General features: G+C 34.0%; 1 protein-coding gene across 21 annotated transcripts in view; it reads left to right on the plus strand.

The window, feature by feature from the left end:
• Syp (Syncrip) overlaps positions 1 to 23,148 on the plus strand; it is a 329,665-nt gene that overhangs the window by 251,935 nt on the left and 54,582 nt on the right. For 13 of the 21 annotated variants that reach the window (XM_067761459.1, XM_067761466.1, XM_067761464.1 and 10 more), the window contains exons 2-4: positions 12,242 to 12,360; positions 14,524 to 14,845; positions 15,429 to 15,670. In XM_067761459.1, the coding sequence (XP_067617560.1) occupies positions 12,242 to 12,360; positions 14,524 to 14,845; positions 15,429 to 15,670 (683 nt within the window). Of the gene's footprint in view, positions 1 to 320; positions 325 to 12,241; positions 12,361 to 14,523; positions 14,846 to 15,428; positions 15,671 to 19,777; positions 19,914 to 23,148 lie in introns of those variants that run through there. The other 8 variants (XM_067761460.1, XM_067761465.1, XM_067761468.1 and 5 more) reach the window with 2 other exon arrangements.

Genomic DNA, 23,148 nt, shown 5'->3' on the forward strand with positions numbered 1-23,148 from the left:
TTTTTAGTAACAGTTATTTTCTATGTAAGGTTTGCTGAATTCATTTATGCTCCATTTCTTGCCACTCAGCTAAGCTTATTTCATCGTCCTTCAAATCTTTCATCTGAAATGTGTTCCCAAACGAAATAGGCAATTCGTAGCATGCCAAGTGAAATATAAACCTTTTCTTCAAAATATACTACTCGTAAATATGCTTTATAAGCGAGTTCAGGATTTCGCGCAAAGGGTCTAGCATCATCGCATTTGCAAACTGGCGCAGTATTTTTACACAAAACACTAACAATTCATAGGGATATGTATTTTCTCTGTCATTGCAAAGAAGCAACATCAAAAATCATAGTTTTTTCAACATTGAACAGCAAATCAGCAACTGTCAGTTCAATGTGCAAAGAAAAATGAAAAAATTTGATCACGATCCGTAGCTTATAATTGTTACCGCAACGTTACCAATATCAAATGCCCAAAACTCTGAACTGCCTTGCAGTATTTGTACTTTAGGTTTTCTAAGTCCTTCTTTTTTGTAATTTGTTAAAAGAACACACTTCCTAAAAAGCTCAGGCCAAAAAAGTACTCCTGATTCTTATTGTAGGAGCGATGAATACACTCCGTAGGTTTGAGGGAGTTCTAACCCAACCATTTCAAGGCCTTTACGAAGTTTGTAACAAAATTCGCCTCATGTAGGTGAGAAAATTTCGCTCAATATCTTTAAATCAACAATCTCTTAAAACCCTTGGTGCTCCTAATTGTTGCTAATTACTGCGAAGCAGGGATGTCACTTGTTTGACAACGGTCGACAACATAAATCGTTTAGAAAGTTAAGTTATTTAAAAATAGTACAACTTTCATACATACATACGTATATCAAGCATATTTATTAAGCAAGATTTGTCTTTATTTTTATTCACGGTCAAGTTTTATCCTAAAATAAAGCCCGTAACACGTCTACCTGTAGTGCTATAAAGCAGCTGATGACATTATATACCATATGTATGTATGTACATTTTTGTTTGTTTTTTTTTTCAATACACCTATTCATATACTTAACATCTATACTCAAAACAAAATTCGCAAGGTACGTAAGTATTCAATGATTTTTGGGCACGCTAAGAAAAGAAAATAGAAAACAAAAAACCGAAAATGCTTAGTTTTCGCATTTATTTATGCCAACGTCATAGTCGCTGCGTCACAACTGTGCTGCCTAGCACAACCGGCATCATTATTTGGTATTATGAAGAAAATAAACAAAACAAACAAATAACAAAAGCCTTAAAAATCAGGCAAACGGAGGGTGTGTGAATGTGACTAACTGAAACTCTGCTCTGCTTTGATTGCTTTAAATATGCGTATGTGTGCGTGTGGGAGGTGTTGGTAGCGTATACGCAACAAAACAGCTGTTTAACAGTATCTACCTCCATAATTTTCTCTCATTATTCTCTCTTGCATTCTTTTTGTGTGATAATTGTGCGTGAGACTAACGGCACATATGTAGTTATTTAAACAAATAATAAAATATTCGACTTGGTGTAACAAATAGTCACAGGTTCATTGGTATATGTACATATATACCGCCCATTAAAATATAGTGTAAGTAGTTAGAAGTGTAAGTTTAAAAAAACAATGTATGTACTAGAGCTTACGATTTCTCGAACATGTTCGAGAAGACCTTTCTCGCGAGATTCTTGAATCTCGAATTACTGGTAAGGCTCGCGAGATTCTCGAATCTCGAATTACTCGTAACGCTCGCGAGCTTCTCGACATTCAACTTAATCGATTTATTGGCTGTTTTATATAAAGCTTACGGTTTCTTTTGGAGCACAAGCCAAAATGTCCGCAAAACCACAACTAAAAACCCCCGAAATGTATAGAATATCGCCAATGCAGCGACTGAATTGAAAGGCGAGAAGATCGCGGGTATAACGAGTAATTCGAGAATCTTGCGAGCCTTACGAGTAATTCGAGAATCTCGCGAGAATCCGTGTTCTTGAAGTCTCGTTGAAAAATAAAATATTGCGAACAAAATTATATGCATAATAAATATGTTTTGAGTTAAATGTTATTGAAGCAATATAATCAACAAAAAAGTCACAAATAAAAAAAACCAAGTGTATAAATACCGTCCATACAGCGATTAAGTAAGAATGTCGAAAAGCTCGCGAGATTTACGAGTACTTCGAGACACGAGAATCACGCGAGAAGTCGAGTTCTCGATGTATCAGGTCTCGAAAATCTCGCTTGTGTTCGGGAAGAAATCGTAAACTCTAGTATGTACTGCTTCCAAATGACATTTCCTTTCGGATTGCGACACTTAGTAACACCCCTTTATATACTAGGGCTCTATAAACATTGGGTGACTTGAACGTCATAAATTTAAATAAAAATGGAAAAAGTAATACCAATTTCACACAGAATTAATGAAATAATTAGCCACCGTGGTGTGATGGTAGCGTGCTCCGCCTACCACACCGTATGCCCTGGGTTCACACCCTGGGCAAAGCAACATCAAAATTTTAGAAATAAGGTTTTTCAATTAGAAGAAAATGTTTCTAAGCGGGGCCGCCCTTGGCAGTGTTTGGCAAGCGCTCCGGGTGTATTTCTGCCATGAAAAGCTCTCAGTGAAAACTCATCTGCCTTGCAGATGTCGTTCGGAGTCGGCATAAAACATGTAGGTCCTGTCCTGCCAATTTGAAGGGAAAATCAAGAGGAGCACGACGCAAATTGGAAGATCGGCCTTAGATCTCTTCGGAGGTTATCGCGCCTTACATTTATTTATTTATTTTTTAATTAGCCTTTTTTTCTTCTATTCAAACTACAAATTCTTAATTATCTCATTATTGCCATATTGAATGCCTAATGCAGTCAAATATTTAGTCGGACTTTCAGATTTTATTTCACAATAGGCTCATATTTGGTTAGTTCCAGCATCTTTGACTGTGCATGCATTTTATTCTGATGGTTTTTAAAGTTGGAGTGACACGGCTGCTATCTATTTTAACTGTTTTTTTGGAAAATGCCTAACATTCTTTCATAGTTGCTGACGGATGTTCGTTAAAGAAACAAGTGGCCCTGTGTGAAAAGGAACAATTAATTATTTCACAAAGCAAAATTGTGATTCCATTAAATTACTTTGTGAAATTGGTATCTGTATGTTTAATGTGCCGAAATATTATCAGCGAAACCAAGGAAAAGCTTTGTGGTCCATGCCCATACCGCAGCTACCCCAACGTTTAGGTCACCTAAAAGAAGTCGTTGACATTAGACGGTCAGAAAGTGAATTTGCTAGAAGTGACTGCGGCTATAAGCATCCCGGGTATATGGAATTGGATATCAAAAAGCTATTCGCGGGATACATGCCACGAGCTCACAATTGACCATAAGCTAGTGACCACTTCAAAGGGATGTATGATAATAGCACATTTTTGCTCGTTTTGTTACGATAGAAAAACGTGAATCTATTATACCGTCAAAGAATCCCAGGAAGTACGTTTCTTCGGGTTAATGTGCTCTTAAAATGGCCAAAATGTATCGAATAACTTTGAAAGGGATAAAACTATTCCCACCGAAAACATTATTGTTTTTAAGCAGAAATTACCACATTTAGGGAATAACAACGTGCTATTCCAGCATGAGAATGCACACGAACTGACAAAAATTCTCAAGGTAGGAGATGAGAAACGGCTAAACGATTAGAGATTCCATTCAAATGAAGAACAAACGATCGCGATGAGACCCTTAAGAAACCCTCTTTTTTCAAAAGCTTAAAAAATTTTAAAATCGACAAACAAGCTAATTAGCTAATTATTTAAACCAAGTGGCTTTTCTCCAGGAATAAATTTTTTTAACTGTACATAACGAAGCAAAATGGTAGTAAAACAAGATATAAAAGAAAATAATTCGGAAGCTTTTGTACTGAATTTATCAGACGAATAGCGCCTATTTTAAAATGCGGCTTCAATATTATAAAACTGTATAAATGAATCGCACAATCGGTAGAAGTAGCGGAAAATCAGTAGTCAAGACCACGGCAAATGTATCTTTAAAAGTTGGTATCATAAGTGATTTGCTACAATCCTTCGCTATGTCAGCTTGCGTGCCATGTGCAGTTTTGTATACATTCTCAATTGTGAATTTTGACGAGCTCTTTGCGGCTTCTATTATTTTGATGCCCTTTAGACTTTTTGTGATGAGACTGTGGTCCTTATTCTGTAAATCGATTAGAATGGAAATGACATTCCAAAGTTGTCAAATTACATGTATATATTTTTTTTTTCAAATGCAAAACAAATTGCGTTCGAATCGAGTTACATAAATAAAGCCCTTTTTTTAGCGTTTTCTCATATGCCTTAAAGTATTGAGCATCTATTTACAATAAAACATACGATATAAGCGGTGTATATTGGAACGATTTACCGTCATCCCTTGTCAAATTTGGTTTCGAGACAAACCGGTTTCGGCGTTGTGCCATCATCAGTGTCGATTTTCGTTCTCGATATAAGCCCTATGGTGAATTAAAGTTATGGTGTTTTCAAATTATATATATGTATATATACACTTGGTTTCCTTAGCCTACAATATTTCGAATCGCAATTTTCGATTGTGGTAGACTTGTCTGTCTGTCTATCAGCTGCCGGAGTGCAATATTAATAGGCGCTCTTACGTTAGCAAAAGTTTAAATAAAAACAAGTAAGGAAGGCTAAGTTCGGGTGTAACCGAACATTACATACTCAGCTGAGAGCTATGGAGACAAATTAAGGGAAAATCACCATGTAAGAAAATGAACCGAGGGTAACCCTGGAATGTGGTTGTATGACATGTGTATCAAATGGAAGGCATTAAAGAGTATTTTATGAGGGAGTGTGCCATAGTTCTATAGGTGGACGCCATTTAGGGATATAGCCATAAAGGTGGATCAGGGTTGACTCTAAAATTTGTTTGTACGATATAGGTATCAAATGAAAGGTGTTAAAGAGTATTTTAAAAGGGAGTGGAACATAGTTCTAAAGGTGGACGCTATTTCGAGATATCGCCATAAAGGTGGACCAGGGGTGACTCTAAAATGTGTTTGTACGATATGGGTATCAAATGAAAGGTGTTACTTAGCATTTTAAGAGGGAGTGAACCTTAGGTCTATAGGTGGATGCCTTTTCGAGATATCGCCATTAAGGTGGGCCAGGGGTAACTCTATAATGGGTTTGAACGATATGGGTATCAAATGAAAGGTGGTAATGAGTATTTTAAAATGGAATGGGCCTTAGTTCTATAGGTGAATGCCTTTTCGAGATATCGCCACAAAGGTGGACCAGGGGTGGCTCTGGAATGTGTTTGTACGATTTGGGAATCAAATGAAAGTGTTAATGAGGGTTTTAAAAGCGACTAGCCCTTAGATGTATATGTGAAGGCGTTTTCGCGATATCGATCAAAATGTGGACCAGGGTGATCCAGAAAATCATCTGCCGGGTACTGCTAATTTATTTATATATGCAATACCACGAACAGTATTCCTGCCAAGATTCCAAGGCCTGTTGATTTCGCCTTGTAGAACTTTTTCAATTTCTTCTACTTAATATGGTAGGTGTCACACCCATTTTACAAAGTTTTTTCTAAAGTTATATTTTGCGTCAATAAACCAATCCAATTACCATGTTTCATCCCTTTTTTCGTATTTGGTACAGAATTATGGCATTTTTATAATTTTTCGTAATTTTCGATATCGATAAAGTGGGCGTGGTTATAGTCGGATTTCGGCCATTTTTTATACCAAGATAAAGTGACTTCAGATAAGTACGTGGACTAAGTTTAGTAAATATATATGGGTTTTTGCTCAAGTTATCGTGTTAACGGCCGAGCGGAAAGACAGACGGTGGACTGTGTATAAAAACTGGGCGTGGCTTCAACCGATTTCGCCCATTTTCACAGAAAACAGTTACCGTCATAGAGTCTATGCCTCTACCAAATTTAAGGATTGGCTTTAAAAGTACTCTAGACAAACTAAATGAAAATGGGCGCAGCCACGCCCATTTTGAAATTTTCTTTTATTTTTGTATTTTGTTGCACCATGTCATTACTGGAGTTGAATGTTGACATAATTTACTTATATACAGTAAAGATATTAAATTTTTTGTTAAAATTTGACTTTTAAAAAAATTTTTTTTTAAAAAAAGGGCGTGTTCGTCATCCGATTTTGCAAATTTTTATTTAACACATATATAGTAATAGTAGTAACGTTTCTGCCAAATTTCATCATGATATCTTCAACGACTGCCAAATTACAGCTTGCAAAACTTTTAAATTACCTTCTTTTAAAAGTGGGCGGTGCCACGACCATTGTCCAAAATCTTACTAATTTTCTATTCTGCGTCAGAAGGTCAACCCACCTACCAAGTTTCATCGCTTTATCCGTCTTTGGCAATGAATTATCGCAATTTTTCGGTTTTTCGAAATTTTCGATATCGAAAAAGTGGGCGTGTTTATAGTCCGATATCGTTCATTTTAAATAGCGATCTGAGATGAGTGCCCAGGAACCTACCTACCAAATTTCATCAAGATAACTCAAAATTTACTCAAGTTATCGTGTTAACTAGCAGACGGACGGACGGACGGACATGGCTCAGTCGAATTTTTTTTCGATACTGATGATTTTGATATATGGAAGTCTATATCTGTCTCGATTCCTTTATACCTGTACAACCAACCGTTATTCAATCAAAGTTAATATACTCTGTGAGCTCTGCTCAACTGAGTATAAAAATACTATTTTGCCGACTAAAGTCAAAGTACCTACTCTGAACGCACAATTTTTGTGAATTTGCCAAATTTATCATTTTTCTTTTCCATTAATTTCGTTTTTGTTTATTATATACATATGTATATTCGTTGCTCTCTCTCTTTATTCACAGTTTTACTAGAAGGAAGAAACAGTACACATAAAACTGTTAATAATTTACCCATAATATATGCGCACTTTGTTATTATTACTCACTATTCGCACAACTTGCGTATTTTTCGCAAAACGTGCGTTCTGGCGTACAACGACCCATTTATAGCGGTCATTGAACTTAGTACAAGATAAATTTGACTAGCGTTTCCGCAATCTTTTGACGCTTAAGCGTGGCAGCGATGCGTGCTTTGATCGTTGGGTTAATGGCAAAAGAGCTATTTGGAGAGGGTAAGGGCGGTGGTATGGTATAGAAGAGTATGACAATGGTTTTCGAATATTTCTACGTAGGCGCCAAATGTGCGTATTTAGTTAATGGTATTTAAATTTTTGTTATTTTGTATTTTGCTAAGTTTGGTGGTCACGTTAATATTTTGCTGTGCCGTTTTTTATATTTTCTATATGGGCGATTCTCCACGAGCTCTCAGTTTTGCTAACCCAAAATTTTGGAAAAAAAATATTCCATTTTCAAATATTTTCAATAATTTTTCTATGCGTTTTTATAGCTAAAAAACATTCCCGCAGTGGTCGAGCTACAGCTATTCATTTCTGTTCTTGATACTGAAACCTGTCACGGTTGTGACGTTGACAATAAATTGCTCTTTAAACAAAGCTAGTATGACTCGCAAGATTTTCCGTCAAACTTTAGGGTTATGTCAGCAAATTTTAAAGAAAAACGGTACTTAACTTAAAACTACAAAGATACAAGTGCCACGGTTGTGACGCGATTTTTTGATATGTACCGTTTTTTCAGTTCTTCAGTGTTTAAAAATAGATATTAGTTATTTTTATTTGTTGTTTTAAAACTGCAAACATTAACATGGAAATATGCGGAAACACTTGCTGATCAAAATTCACACTCACATGTCACAAACCAGTGCAATAAAGCATAACATTTTTTACTCAAAAACTCATGGACACTTTTCAAAATCAAATTACAAAGCGAAAACAGAAATGTTATCATTAAAACAACATTTAATATTGCATATTAAGTCAAATATTTAATATAATGACAGTTTATTATTCATGTAATTAAAGATTAAAACAGCTACCACCTAAAATGTTGTGAAAAATATGGTTGTAGACATGCCACGGTTGTGACATTTGTAAAATAAAATGCAACATGAAACTTTGAAATAAACATAGATTTAACTCAATTACATAATTTAATTCATAGAAAATGCTTTAATATTGTTTAGGCCACCAGCCTAAATATTCCCTACCATCCTAATGCACATTTTTGGCAATATTATTATTTACCGGTAACGGCCCACCCCTGCCGAGCACTAACTTAAAAGGGGAAAAACTCGACGAAAGTTAGCTATCGGCAGGTGGTGCGGACCTTTTTTCGTTTTAAACTCTTTCTTCTGTTTTTGAACATTCGAGCGCCAGCAGCTATCTCATAGGTGAGTTGCCTAACCATTTTCGAGTTATAATTTTCACAAGTGTAAATCTTAAACTTTGAATTGTGTTTTAAATTGTGAATTGCCAAGTGAATTTATTTTGTATAATTTAACTCCTTCCACTGTCACTTAATTTTTAATTTTCTATTTGCAATTAATCACTTGCATAAATTTGAACGTGCCAAGTGCATTTTGTATTTCAATTAATTTCTTTCCAATTGCACGACTGCATATTAAATCGGAATCGCTATTTATCTTGTGAAGTAATTAACTTTCCTGACGAACAGGAAGTTTGTGAGTGTTTCACTTTCATAAACATATATTGTAGCTCGTCGCTAATTCCTTTATATATTTTAAATAAATTTATATTTTATAAATAACCTTGTGATTACTATTTACTAATTCGGTATTTATTTTCTTTTATTTGCACACGCCCGACTTCCCCAGGTCCACACTGCCCCCCAAAACAAAAATTATGATATTTTGATATTATGATATTTTTATACTCAGTTGAGCAGAGCTCACAGAGTATATTAAGTTTGATAGGATAACGGTTGGTTGTACATATATAAAGGAATCGAGATAGATATAGACTTCCATATATCAAAATAATCAGGATCGAAAAAAAATTTGATTGAGCCATGTCCGTCCGTCCGTCCGTCCGACCGTTAACACGATAACTTGAGTAAATTTTGAGGTATCTTGATGAAATTTGGTATGTAGGTTCCTGAGCACTCATCTCAGATCGCTATTTAAATTAACGATATCGGACTATAACCACGCCCACTTTTTCGATATCGAAAATTTCGAAAAACCGAAAAAGTGCGATAATTCATTACAAAAGACCGATAAAGCGATGAAACTTGGTAGATGAGTTGAACTTATGACGCAAAATATAAAATTAGTAAAATTTTGGACAATGGGCGTGGCATCGCCCACTTTTTAAAGAAGGTAATTTAAAACTTTGCAACCTGTAATTTGGCAGTCGTTGAAGATATCATGATGAAATTTGGCAGGAACGTTACTCTTATTACTGTATGTACGCTTAATAAAAATTAGCAAAATCGGAGAAGGACCACGCCCACTTTTAAAAAAAAATTTTTTTGAAGTAAAATTTTAACAAAAAATGTAATATCTTTACAGTATATAAGTAAATTATGTCAAGATTCAACTCCAGTAATGATATGGTGCAACAAAATACAAAAATAAAAGAAAATTTAAAAATGGGCGTGGCTCCGCCCTTTTTCATTTAATTTGTCTAGGATACTTTTAATGCCATAAATCGAACAAAAATTAACCAATCCTTTTGAAATTTGGTAGGGGCATAGGTTTTATGGCGTTAACTGTTTTCTGTGAAAATGGGCGAAATCGGTTGATGCCACGCCCAGTTTTTATACACAGTCGTCCGTCTGTCCTTCCGCATGGCCGTTAACACGATAACTTGAGCAAAAATCGATATATCTTTACTAAACTCAGTTCACGTACTTGTCTGAACCCACTTTACCTTGGTATGAAAAATGAACGAAATCCGACTATGACCACGCCCACTTTTTCGATATCGAAAATTGCGAAAAATGAAAAAAATGCCATAATTCTATACCAAATACGAAAAAAGGGATTAAACATGGTAACGTAATTGGATTGTTTTATTGACGCGAAATATAACTTTAGAAAAAACTTTATAAAATGGTTGTGACACCTACCATATTAAGTAGAAGAAAATGAAAAAGTTCTGCAGGGCGAAATAAAACACCCTTAAAATCTTGCCAGGTATTACATATATAAATAAATTAGCGGTATCCAACCGATAATGTTCTGGGTCACCCTAGTCCACATTTTGGTCGATATCTGGAAAACGCCTTCACATATACAACTACCACCACTCTCTTTTAAAACTCTCATTAATACCTTTAATTTGATACCCATATCGTACAAACTCATTCTAGAGTCACCCCTGGTCCACCTTTATGGCGATATCTCGAAAAGGCGTCCACCTATAGAACTAAGCCCCACACCCTTTTAAAATACTCATTAACACCTTTCTTTTGATACCCATATTGTACAAACAAATTCTAGGGTCACCCCTGCTCCACCTTTATGGCGATATCTCGAAACGGCGTCCACCTATGGAACTAAGGAATACTCCCTTTTAAAATACTCATTATCACCTTTCTTTTGATGCCCATATTGTACAAACAAATTCTAGGGTCACCCCTGGTCCACCTTTATGGCGATATCTCGAAAATGCGACCACCTATACAACAACCACCACTCCCTTTTAAAACCCTCATTAATACCTTTAATTTGATACCCATATCGTACAAACACATTCTAGAGTCACCCCTGGGCCACCTTTGTGGCGATATTCCGAAAAGGTGTCCACCTATAGAACTAAGCCCCACTCCCTTTTAAAATACTCATTAACACCTTTCTTTTGATACCCATATTGTACAAACAAATTCTAGGGTCACCCCTGGTCCACCTTTATGGCGATATCTCGAAACGGCGTCCACCTATGGAACTAAGGAATACTCCCTTTTAAAATACTGATTATCACCTTTCTTTTGATACCCATATTGTACAAACGCATTCTAGAGTCACCCCTGGTCCACATTTATGGCGATATTTCGAAAAGGCGACCACCTATAGAACTAAGGCCCACTCCCTTTTAAAATACTCATTAACACCATTCGTTTGATACCCATATTGTGCAAACAAATTCTAGGGTCACCCCTGGTCCACCTTTATGGCGATATCTCGAAACGGCGTCCACCTATGGAACTAAGGATTACTCCCTTTTAAAATACTCATTAACACCTTTCGTTTGATGCCCATATTGTGCAAACGCATTCTAGAGTCACCCCTGGTCCATCTTTACGGCGATATCTCGAAAAGGCGTCCATCTATAGAACTTAGGTCCACGCCCTTTTAAAATACTCATTAATACCTTTCATTTGATACCCATATCGTACAAACGCATTCTAGAGTCAACCCTGATCCACCTTTATGGCTATATCCCTAAATGGCGTCCACCTATAGAACTATGGCGCACTCCCTCATAAAATACTCTTTAATGCCTTTCATTTGATACACATGTCATACAAACACATTCCAGGGTTTCCCTCGGTTCATTTTCCTACATGGTTATTTTCCCTTATGTTGTCACCATAGCTCTCAACTGAGTATGTAATGTTCGGTTACACCCGAACTTAACCTTCCTTACTTGTTTTCAATGTTTTTTTTTTTTTATTAAAACCCTGATTTTAGTGACAGTCCGATACCAAACCGGTTATCTAATGGCATTTAAACTTTACAGGAGACTAGGGAAATCTGCTATATTTTCATAAATCTTCTTGCAATGAAAAAATCAAGTCCTTTGATATTCAATTTATTTTGCCCCAGGCAAAATCCACACAGTATCGATAAACTCCTTTACCAGAACGCGGCCAGTGAACCCTGTTACCAATATTCAATATCCTACTCTTGTAAAAGAAGAAAGCACACTACCAAGGGAGACACGAGTCACCCTTCGTTCTGGATGCTGTAACACATACTGTATGCCCTGCATGCGATGTCTCCCCACATGACACCAACCATCTTTTCAATTGTAATGTGGAATATACGCTTCTAACACCAATCTACCTGTCCGCCCCTGTTGGAACTGTCCTTGGACTTCCGTAAGAGAACTTTGATGACAATTTGTGAGTGACCGCGCCAATTGAACGTGGCGAAGCACTGTTAACACAACAAAACCAGCATATTAACATGTTGAAACAGCGACTAAATCTATCGTTTTTAAATATAAGTAGTTCGACTGTATTTATATATATTTTTCAATCGAACTTTAATGGAAAATATTAGACCAAAACTAACCAGAATCCAACTTTATTTATTACTTTTTTTTCAGAAATGGCGGAAGGCAATGGCGAATTGGTAGATGACATCAATCAAAAATCAGAAGATCGCGGTGATGGTGAAAGAACCGAAGATTACCCAAAGCTCTTGGAATATGGTTTAGATAAAAAAGTGAGTAAACCTAGCTATTAAAGAGACGAAAACCTCAAGCAATGTTTTAATGTGTGGTATTGGTATACTGTTATTTTTTTATTGGTATACTGTATGAAGTACTACAGCGTCACTGCACTGAAATGAAAGGAAAAGAAAGAAAAGGGAGGGAAAGAAAAGTAGGGGAAGGAAAAGATTGAAAACAAAAAGAAGAGAAGGAAATGAAAGGAAGGGAAAGCAATGAAAAGTAAAGGTAAAAAAGAGGAAGAGAAGGAAGGGAAAAGAAGGAAGGAAAAAGAAAGGAAAGGTTTGTAATAGGTGTGCTACCGATCATGGTGGAATCACCAGATGAAGTAAATAAAAAAGACAGAAGATGTACGGTACCTAAAACGTTAGGGATGTATTTTCAACGGCCAGAAGAGGGTAAAATTTTTTGCAGTTTTGAAAAAATAGGGGTAGAAAAATAAATATCTTTCTATGAAAGCTATTACAGAAACTGTTTTTTCAGCATATCATTGACACCTAACGCCAATGCAAAAGAGGATAGTGCGAGCTAATATTACTTTTGGCATCGATTAAAAATAAAAAGCGTAAACTGTAATAAGCAGTAAAATTCAATAATGCGTCTAAAGTAAACTAACCTCAACTTCAACTGGAGTTGAAGCTTTCATCGAAAAACTGGACATAAAAGGGAGAGGTGTAATCCATTATTTAGTTGAACTGTAGTAACTTAGCGCCCTTAAATGGATTTCGGGTTTGATGAAAAGTTTTACAGTCACACTTGTAAGTGATCGTAATACTTTTAAATGTGTTTCCATCCCTAAAAATCAATTGTACCTTCCATCCGCTCTGTTGATTTGTTGTTGAGAGTCGGAAGTAAAAAATATGCCCTTCTAATATATCATACAAACTTGGTCAGCAGATTCCTCAAAAGCTCTTGACAGTTGAATTCATGATTTATTACTAATATTATCAAGTCATTATTCAATAAAATATGTCAGGGGATATAATAGCAGTCGGCCTAGAACCAGAAGATGCTGTTCCGATCGAGCCGGATTCAGATATTCTAAATTAAAATCCATAACTGTAACATTCCTCTTATCTTAGTGGTCTGATTTTGTAATCCGACATGTTTGGTATTCTTGATGCAGGAATGACAAAAACATTTCTCGAAAGTCTTCAGTAGCGCTGCACAGGCGAATATCCTTGTTGGATATGACGTGAATACAAATAGTTTGGTAGGTAAAATTTAATAGGTCGCTAAACAATCATAATACAAATAGTTTGTTTTAACAAAGATCTGTTTCCATTTTTTTTTTTTGGAACAAAAAAAAAAAATAAATACATATATAATAGAAACATCAACAATGTGAACTTAATAGTTTAGCGCGGTCTTACTTATGGAAGCCAACACCAAAGATAGCCAAATGATGAATATCTGTAATAAAATCCAGTAAAGGCCCATCGATATTCACTTACTGGTTTATGTGAAAAAAAGTACTTAAACTACCATATTTTACTGTTGAAAAATTTAAAAAAACAATACTTTTTCGGGGACAACATTGGTGAAAAATTTTCAGATAGCCGAATGACAGAACAAAGAAGAATTTAGGGCGAGACTGTTGACGGCTTACTTCAACTGGTTATTCCACCCTGCTACCGATGAGATATAGACGAGTGATAGATTTGTTATTGAAGTGTTATAAATTTAATTTTGTTTACTAACGTTACTAATAAGTTAATGATTTTTTGGGTTTGTTATCGAAAAACTGCCGATATTTTATCGTAAAGTTATCGATTGGGTATTAAAAAGTTATCGATGTGTTATTGAGGATTTATAGATTTTCTATAAAAAATATCGATTCGTTATTGTTTTACTGTCGAAAATGTATTGCTTTGTTATTAAAATATTATGGATTTGTTATAGAAAGTATATCGATTAGTTAACGGAGTTTAGTCAATTTGTTTTCGGCGTGTTGACGAATTATTAACGCCAAATCATTGGTTTCTTTTGATATTATACCGATAAGCTTTAATATAAAATTGTTGGCGATAACAAGCCAAAAATGAAATGAAAATTGTATTTTTACACAACAATTTTAACGAGTACTTGGTACTCCTGCCTATTTCGATACTCAAATCTCTTACTAAATTACTATTCTGTTTATATTTTTATTGTTTCAGGTTGCTGGAAAACTTGATGATATTTACAAAACAGGAAAATTAGCGCATGTTGAATTAGATGAGCGCGCGTTAGATGCGCTTAAAGAATTTCCGGTTGATGGTGCCTTGAATGTATTGAGTCAGTTTCTCGAATCAAATTTGGAACATGTATCAAATAAGTCTGCGTATTTATGTGGTGTTATGAAAACCTATAGACAAAAGAGCCGCGCCAGTCAACAAGGTGTAGCCACGCCAGCGGCCACAGTTCAAGTAAAAGGACCAGATGAAGAGAAAATAAAAAAAATACTGGAAAGAACTGGCTACTCTTTAGATGTGACTACTGGTAATATATAGTTGTAGTTACAAATATAATATAATAAAAAATATATAATACTTGTTAATAAATGCAATCAACGAGTCCATGCGTTCCCATTACTGGACTAAAACTTTTGGATTGCAGCCTTTATTCCTTCTTTGGAGTAATGAATAAATTTTTAGTCATTATTCCTTATTCTTAGTCCATAGTAAATATTCCTTTTCGCATTCCTCATGTGGAATAAAAAAAATTTAAAAACATTCCTCTTATGGAATAACAAAATTCAAAAGTATTCGGCAAGTGAATAATAATATTGAAAAGCAAAGGGAATGCAAAGGATTGCGTAATGCATTGCTCCAAGTATTGCAGTCCAATGAATGCAATCGATGGAATAAAAAATGAATAATTAGTACGGAATGCATAAAGCAATAACTACTAAATTTTTTATTCATTATTACGTACTAAGAAAAAAGTATTGCAATCCTCCGGTGCTACAATCAAAGAAATAATTATTCCAAATAGAATGCATTCCTTACCAACTGTTTTAGTAAGAAATCATTTTATTTTGTAAACATTTCTTTTAAATGTATTTTTAATTTTTCAAATTCAGGTCAACGCAAATACGGTGGACCGCCACCAAATTGGGATGGTCCTACACCTGGCAATGGTTGCGAAGTTTTTTGTGGGAAAATTCCAAAAGATATGTTTGAGGATGAAATTATACCGTTATTTGAAGACTGCGGTACAATATGGGATCTTAGATTAATGATGGATCCAATGACGGGTACAAATCGTGGATATGCCTTTGTAACATTCACGACGCGTGAAGCGGCTGCAAATGCCGTACGACAGGTAGTTTGAAATTCACTTAAATATTATTGAAAATACTATTACACATACAATATGTAGTATGTATACATGCGTAAAAATATAAAAAAACACCTTTATATGTATACTTTATGCTAACGCTTTACAGAGTTGTAAAAACATAATTATTTAGTAATTTATTGTATTTAAAAAAAAAAAAAAAATCAAATCAAAACCACAAACGCTTTTATGAATTCCTTTATATAACATCTTTTCATAGTATAATTTTAGGCACAAATTACATTTGAAACAAAATTGTGCAACGAAATTCATCTGACCAAAATTTGCGTACCAAAACCGATAAAGAAAAAAATTCAAAAGTTCAAAAAGAAAAAAATAAATATGGTCTACAAAAGACGAAAAAAAACTAAACACATTTGGGATGATTTTAATCGGATACCTTCTGGGCACTGAATTCGAACGATTGATTTTTGTTCAATTCAATTATATAATTGAAAAAATTGATATCTACATATTTTTTCCATTACTATCACTTTTTTATACAGTATACCTATTTAAAAATATTTTAGTAACTGCATATAATCTATGTATATAATTTATACTGTATTCATGTATGTATATTGTTTATAGGTATGTAAGATTTTTGTCGTAGCTGCTTTCGCGTTCTTTCTATTACAGACTATCTTATTAAGTTGTACTTTACTGTAATTTTTATGCTCTCAATTCTATAATAGGGAGTAGTAGTTTTTACTTGCATTTGCATGCTGTATCTTGTACAAAACAAAACAAAACAAATAAAAAATATTGGTCAAATTTTTTTTTAGCTTATGAAATTAAAGCCGCGAAACTTTGAAATACAAACGAACCCCTGATTTTGATAACTAGCATAACGAAAAATTGAAACTGAAATGACATAAAACGATTTGAAAAGAAGTCTCTTATTCCCCAAATCAAGTAAACCAAAGAACAAATTTTCTCACTTGCGTAGAAGTAATATTAGCTACCCGTTACCTACCAAACACCTCGCCTTGCTCTTTATAATTTAAAAAAAAATACACTGAAAAGCCAAAATGGGTCACTAATACACAATATGATCTTCTTGGGAATACATTGCTAGAATAAACTCGATTTTCAGATTTATTTGGTTCTTATAAATTGCAGAATAAACCCAGATATGAATAAAGCTGAGCAATTTTATTTATTCTTGAATAATGTCTTTGTTTTTGAATTAGCGGTGTCAATCAATCGATTTTATTGCAAGCCCGCTTGGACCGTTCGTTTGACAGTAGTCTGCTAATATAGGACTTATAGCACCCAACTATTCCCAGGAAAGCAAAGCAAGATGTTTGATCTTCCTAAATAAAATTTATGCAGCATCGATTTTCAAGCAAACATTTTAAGTTCCTCGTTTTTGTAGCTGATTTATTTTTGATTTAAAATATAATCCTAGTTTTGTCATTAGGACGGACCTTAATTGGAGATCAAATACTCGTAACACTATGGGCACACTCAGTCCTCCCATACATTTGATACATAGCTTCAGTCAAATCTTCAGAGTCCAAATCAAATTTAAATTTAAGTTGAATCTTTGTTCACTTTTTTCTAACTCAGTGCATATTTCTGTGAACTAGCAATTTATTTTAGAAGTTTAACATTCAAAGAGTCTGAAAAATGTTGAAAAAAATCATGGCACGTAAAAAGTTTGCAAAATTAAATTGCACGATCATAATGTGCGTCATGTTTTCCACATCGAAACGATTCCTTTCATCCGTCCATTGCGAATTTAGTAACGAAACCACTTGCTCACAGCGTTATGTGCTGCAATGGAAAAAAAGAACTGAAATATTTTCAAAATCTCAGAAAAACTAACCACATTCGGTTCGCAGGTTGTTTTCTTGTCTTACTTCGAATTTAGTAAAATCCGGGACATTTAATCAAAATCCTGGACAAGTTCCGGATTTCCGGGACGCATAGTCACCCTAGTTATTCTCCAAACAGGGTAGTGTCACCATGTTGTAATTTGTTTGCCCTCTATTTCTTGACAGCTGTCAAGTTCTCTATATGAGAAAACTTTTCAACTAAAAACCGGCGTATAGCGAATATTAAGCTTTTATAGGATTTCCTGAAATAATAAAATAAAATAGCATTTTATTCCTTGTTTTTAACAAATTTAGCCTTTTATCATCATAAAAATAGTTCAATCCTAGTGTTAACTTAAATTCAAAGAATGTATTTCAAAGAAGTTCATGTTTGGTGTTAATTGTTCAAGCCCGCTGCTCAGTGTATTTCATTAATTACATCTTATATTTATTTCAATGATTTGTTTTTTAATATTTTCTTTATATTCCGACTTCTAAGAAATATGTTACAAGTTTAAATAAAAATTTATATGCTAAACAAATAGATGGTATAGTAATAATTTTAGGCTTAACTGTTTATAAAAACTAAAAACAAACGAAAGCAACGAAATTCAAAATTCATAATAAATCAAAATTCAAAATTCTACAAATAAATACAAAGAAGTGTACACTTAATTTTGACAAATTAGGCTTAACAAATTTAAAAGCAAAAGAAAAACGATATAGGTATTTTAGATCTCTCCTCTTTGCAACAACTACGTACCTTCTCTGCGTTTCTCTCTTTCGTAGCTGTAAAACCTAATTTTGAGCTTCATATGTTTGTGTATAAATTTTATCTTAGTATTTTTCAACTTACTTAAGTAATAGTGCTGTGCTTAAAAAATTGTCGTCTTGCATATAGTTTTCGAAACGAAAAATTGTCTGGTTTTATTTTTTTTATTCCAATTGCGAGCATGTCTTCTATTTAAAGCCCCACAACAACGGCTAAATCGTACTAATTTATCTCTTTACTAATCTCATCCTTGAAAAATTTCCTCTTATTTATATACAATTTTATTCAAAATTGCTCACATTTTGGGACACGAAATTCTTAAGACATACTGTTGGCTTTTTTTAAAAAATATCACTAATTCTCTTTGGCTGATGTTAAATATTTCTCTATCTCGAATTCATCAATTCACTGAATAAAACAACAAAATAAAAACAGCCCGAAACCGTAACAATCTGGTAATTGTGTAATTTAGTAGCTTTACAAACAGTTACAAACATTAGCACGAACACATCTACCTATTCCTACAAAGATTTTTCATTTTCACCAAAGACAACAGTTTTACTTTAGTTGGTTTTAAAACATTAATATCGACTGCTGAGTGGAAAATCACCTACAAAACAATCCTGCATCCGAAAACTTTCGAACAGCACGCTATGTCAGAATTTGTTTCATAAACGTCCTATCTCAGAACCGGGTTGAAGAACGCTCTATCTCAAAATTTTGTTTCAAAAACGCTTTATCTGATCATAAATTCAATACATGTTGACATTAGGTAGAGCGTTTACAAAAAAAGTTCTGCGATAGGGCCGAATTCTTGAGCAGGACGTTTTTGAAACAAACAAACAAAAAAAAGGCATTACCCAAATTAAAAAGGACGTTTTTGAAATGACAACCAAGATAGAGTGATATTCCGCTCATTTTCGTTAATATTTTTCCTTTACCACTTTAATTTCTTCCAGAATAAATATCCAGTCTTTTTCCCTCACATTTTCCTACCCACATTTTTAAATTAATTTTGAACTATGTTTATTGTCTTTCCCTGCCTCCCGAATAATTTTATTCCTTTGCCTTTTTTTAAATTTGCTTTTGATTTTATAATTATGTAGTAAATTGTATTGTATTATCATTTGTGCTTTAAATTTTCCATCATTTTAGGCCCACTTGAAAAACCGCAAGTTATTGTTTTAGTTCAGAGTTAATTTCAAAAATCTGTAAAAAATGTTTGAGTTTAACCACTCATATCAGGTTAACTCTTAGGTTAAAAAGTTAACTTGCCATTGTGCAAGTGGGCCTTAGTAAATACTTTTTATGTTTTATTATTTATATTTATTTACTTATTTATTTATTTATTCGGTATCATTGTTATTGTTTATTATTATTCAAAAACAATCCTACCAAACTACATCATTACACCTACTACAAAAAAAAAAAAAAAATGACATAAGCAAACGCTAAAAAGAAACACATATAAATATTTGTATACATATTCCCCATCTACAGCTCGATAATCATGAAATAAAACCCGGCAAGTGTCTAAAAATTAACATTAGCGTACCGAACCTGCGCCTATTTGTAGGCAACATACCCAAGTCGAAAGGCAAAGAGGAGATATTAGACGAATTTGGTAAATTAACAGGTAAATTCAAAATGAAAATTTTTTTAAATAAATTTTTTTTATAAAGCAAATTTGCGACATATCGTAAATATATATATGCGTTTATAGTGGTATTTGATAAAAGATGTATGCAAACGTAAAATTTATTAAGATAATTAACGTTTCAAAGTCGTAACATAGTATTCGAGCAGCAGAGCCCAAAAAAATTGCGCTGTATGAAAATCCGAATTTATTATCTTCAAAACATAATGATAGACGTGTTATGGTTGGCGCCTGACAGCCTATACTGTATATAAGATGAACCCAAAAATTTGTTATACTCTAATGCCCACTTGCAGAACGGCAGGTTATCTTTCTAACACAGAGTTAATTCGAATAATTTTTCATAAATGTATGAGTTAAACCCCTAATGTCAGGTTAACTCTGAGTTAAAGATATAACGTGCCGTTCTGCAAGTGGGCCTAGGCCAACGATATTTTTTTTTTGTTTTTGAAAAATGGTGGAATATATTGCATTAAAACCTTCAACTAGTACAATTATCATGAATTTTGATACCATGTCTTGCAACTCGGATATTTTCGATTTCATATTTTCATTGTGATCTTTTGAAGAATCGTTTTTGCAAAACCTCGTATCATATCTTATTCACCCTGCCTTCTAATCAAGTAACTCTTTATAAACTTAAGACCTTAAGAATAATTTGAGACGGTAGCGTGCTCCACCAACCACACCGTAGATCCTGAGTTCAAGTCGCCGGCAAAACCATATCAAAAATTGTGAAATAAATTTTTTCAATTAGAAAAAAGTTTTTCTAAGTGGCGTCGTCCCTCGGCAGTGATTTGGCAAACATTCCAGGGTTTGTTTCTGCCATGAAAGGCTTATTGGAAATTAATCTGCCTTGCAGATGACTTTCTGAGTCGGCGTGAAACACGTAGCTCTCGTCTCGTCAATTTGTAAGAAAAATCAAAAACAGCACGACACAAATTGGAAGAGTAGCCCGACCTAAAATCTCTCTGGTAGTTTTTGTTGTTACTGTGGCGATAAGGTCACTCCTTTGGAAAGTGTTATCTTTGTTGTTGGTCCTTTTCTGGGTGTCCTTATCGCTACAACAACAACACTTCCCGAAGGTTTTGGGGAATATTAACGAAAATAATGGTCCTATGCCGGATATATATCCGGTAACAAAGCACCATTAAGGTACTAGCCCGACCATCTCGGGAACGATTTAGTATGACCACATGTAACCTTCTAGACCATACGGTCCTCCCACCCTCTAGATCCATGAGGAAATTGAAATCGCAGGAGCCTCGACTTCTAAAGAAACCGGTAGGTTCGTAGATCCATTCGGCCATCACAGCGTTGATTTGTTGACTGATTTCATTTCCACTTCTATTAAATATTTCACCAAATCATTGTAAACTTTAGACTTTTGTATGTGTCTATGAACACTGTAATTTTTTTGACACTTTCCCCGTGGTCTGGGATTGTATTTACTATTGTTGTTGTCGGCTTATTTGATTTACATGATCGTTGGTGCGAAATAAGATCAAGGCCTTAATAATAAAATTCTATGAATTGTCGCGAATACAACATGCTCGGTACTTCTATTTCAACTCCGAAACATTGCCAAAATCAACCAAGAGGGCGCTGTGTAGACAGTTAAATTTGCCAATTGTTAAAAGTAATTCACTGATGCTCAAAAATCGACCCATTCGACATCATACAAAAATTTTTGTGATTTAGGTTCCAAAAATTGTGTGAAGAAACACAGATGTACATATAAACTTAATTTAAACTATGATTAAATTTTTTCAAATTTTTGTTTGCATGCTTATTTTATAACAATTCCACTACGAGTCGCATAAATATTCGCACTGTCATGGTAATGGCAATCAAATTGTAATTGGCTTGTAAAATACAAAAATCCAATTGGCTTTTATAATTGGCTGACACCCAATTGGCTTAAACCATATAATTCAAATATGTAATTAAGAAAGCAAAACAACAAAAAAGAGTACTCGATACTTCGAAACTATAACTCAAAAGCGAGTGCCTGTAGTAATAAGTAAAAAGATAAAACTATAAATAGAAAAAGGTATAAAAAAAAAAACAGAAACAGCACTAGGTAATGAATGCTACCAAAAATTGTGTTAAAATCTTCACTTTTTTTATTATTTTTTTTTTGTTATATTTAATATAGCATAATTGTGTTTATGTTATAAGTTATATTAAATCACCCCTTCCAATACCAATGAGTCGTCATTTAACCACATCAAAACACATCTAATTATAACCATTTTCTTATAACCTTTTGTTACTGCTACCAATTATGAATATGAGCGAATCCTGAAATGTAGCAATTCAGGGAATAAGTTTACAAAACTAAAATGAGTAAACTATTTTACATTTTCTTAGTTTGTTTTGAAGTGGCAAACATTACTTAATATTGCCGCAAATTGATATGCCTTTCGGGACTCGTTCAGCAGGCCAACATCCATTCTTTTGTTAAAAAAGTCACCCATCTTATACCATTTTATTATTTTAAATATAAATTTATTCGTTCAACACCGCTGAGACTCTTTTCAAATGCGTGTTTAACCAACATTTTGTTACAATGTAAACCCACCAACAAAATTTACCACAAAAAGTCATTAACAAACAAAAAGATCATATAAACAGGCATGGATAAGCGTTTGTCATCTTCGCAAACACAATAACGACGTACGACGAAAACTTTCACCCTTTGAATTTATTCCACGAAACATAAATAGAGCTTAACGAAAAGAACTAAATTTGGTTCGTACAAATATTAAAATTGTTATTCTTAATTAATTTATTGTTGAAATTAAGTATGTATTCACTTAGACTTAGTTTTAGTGTTTTGGCGTTGAAATTAGCACAACGCCGAAACAAAGAACGACAGAAAATTTTTCCATTGTATTATCTATTTGACGTAATTTTAAACGATCTATTTGTCAAAAAGCTTAAATTACACTTCAAATTACATTTTATTTTGACTACGGTTACGCCCCAGAATACTTCATTTTGAATTGAATAAATGTAAACATTCTCATGCATATCAACTAAATTTTATTTTCCCGGTGAAAAGTTAGTCCGTCGTCGAAATTGTGTTTCGGCCTTTATACACATACATGCAAATAAGCTATGTGTACATTCAAAACACTCGCATCACATTGCATACACTTGCACATAGGCTTTGTGTTGCACCACTCACATGCATCAACACACAGGCATA

The sequence above is a fragment of the Eurosta solidaginis genome, chromosome 1 (genome assembly GCF_040869045.1).
Source record: "Eurosta solidaginis isolate ZX-2024a chromosome 1, ASM4086904v1, whole genome shotgun sequence".
NCBI lineage: Eukaryota > Metazoa > Arthropoda > Insecta > Diptera > Tephritidae > Eurosta > Eurosta solidaginis.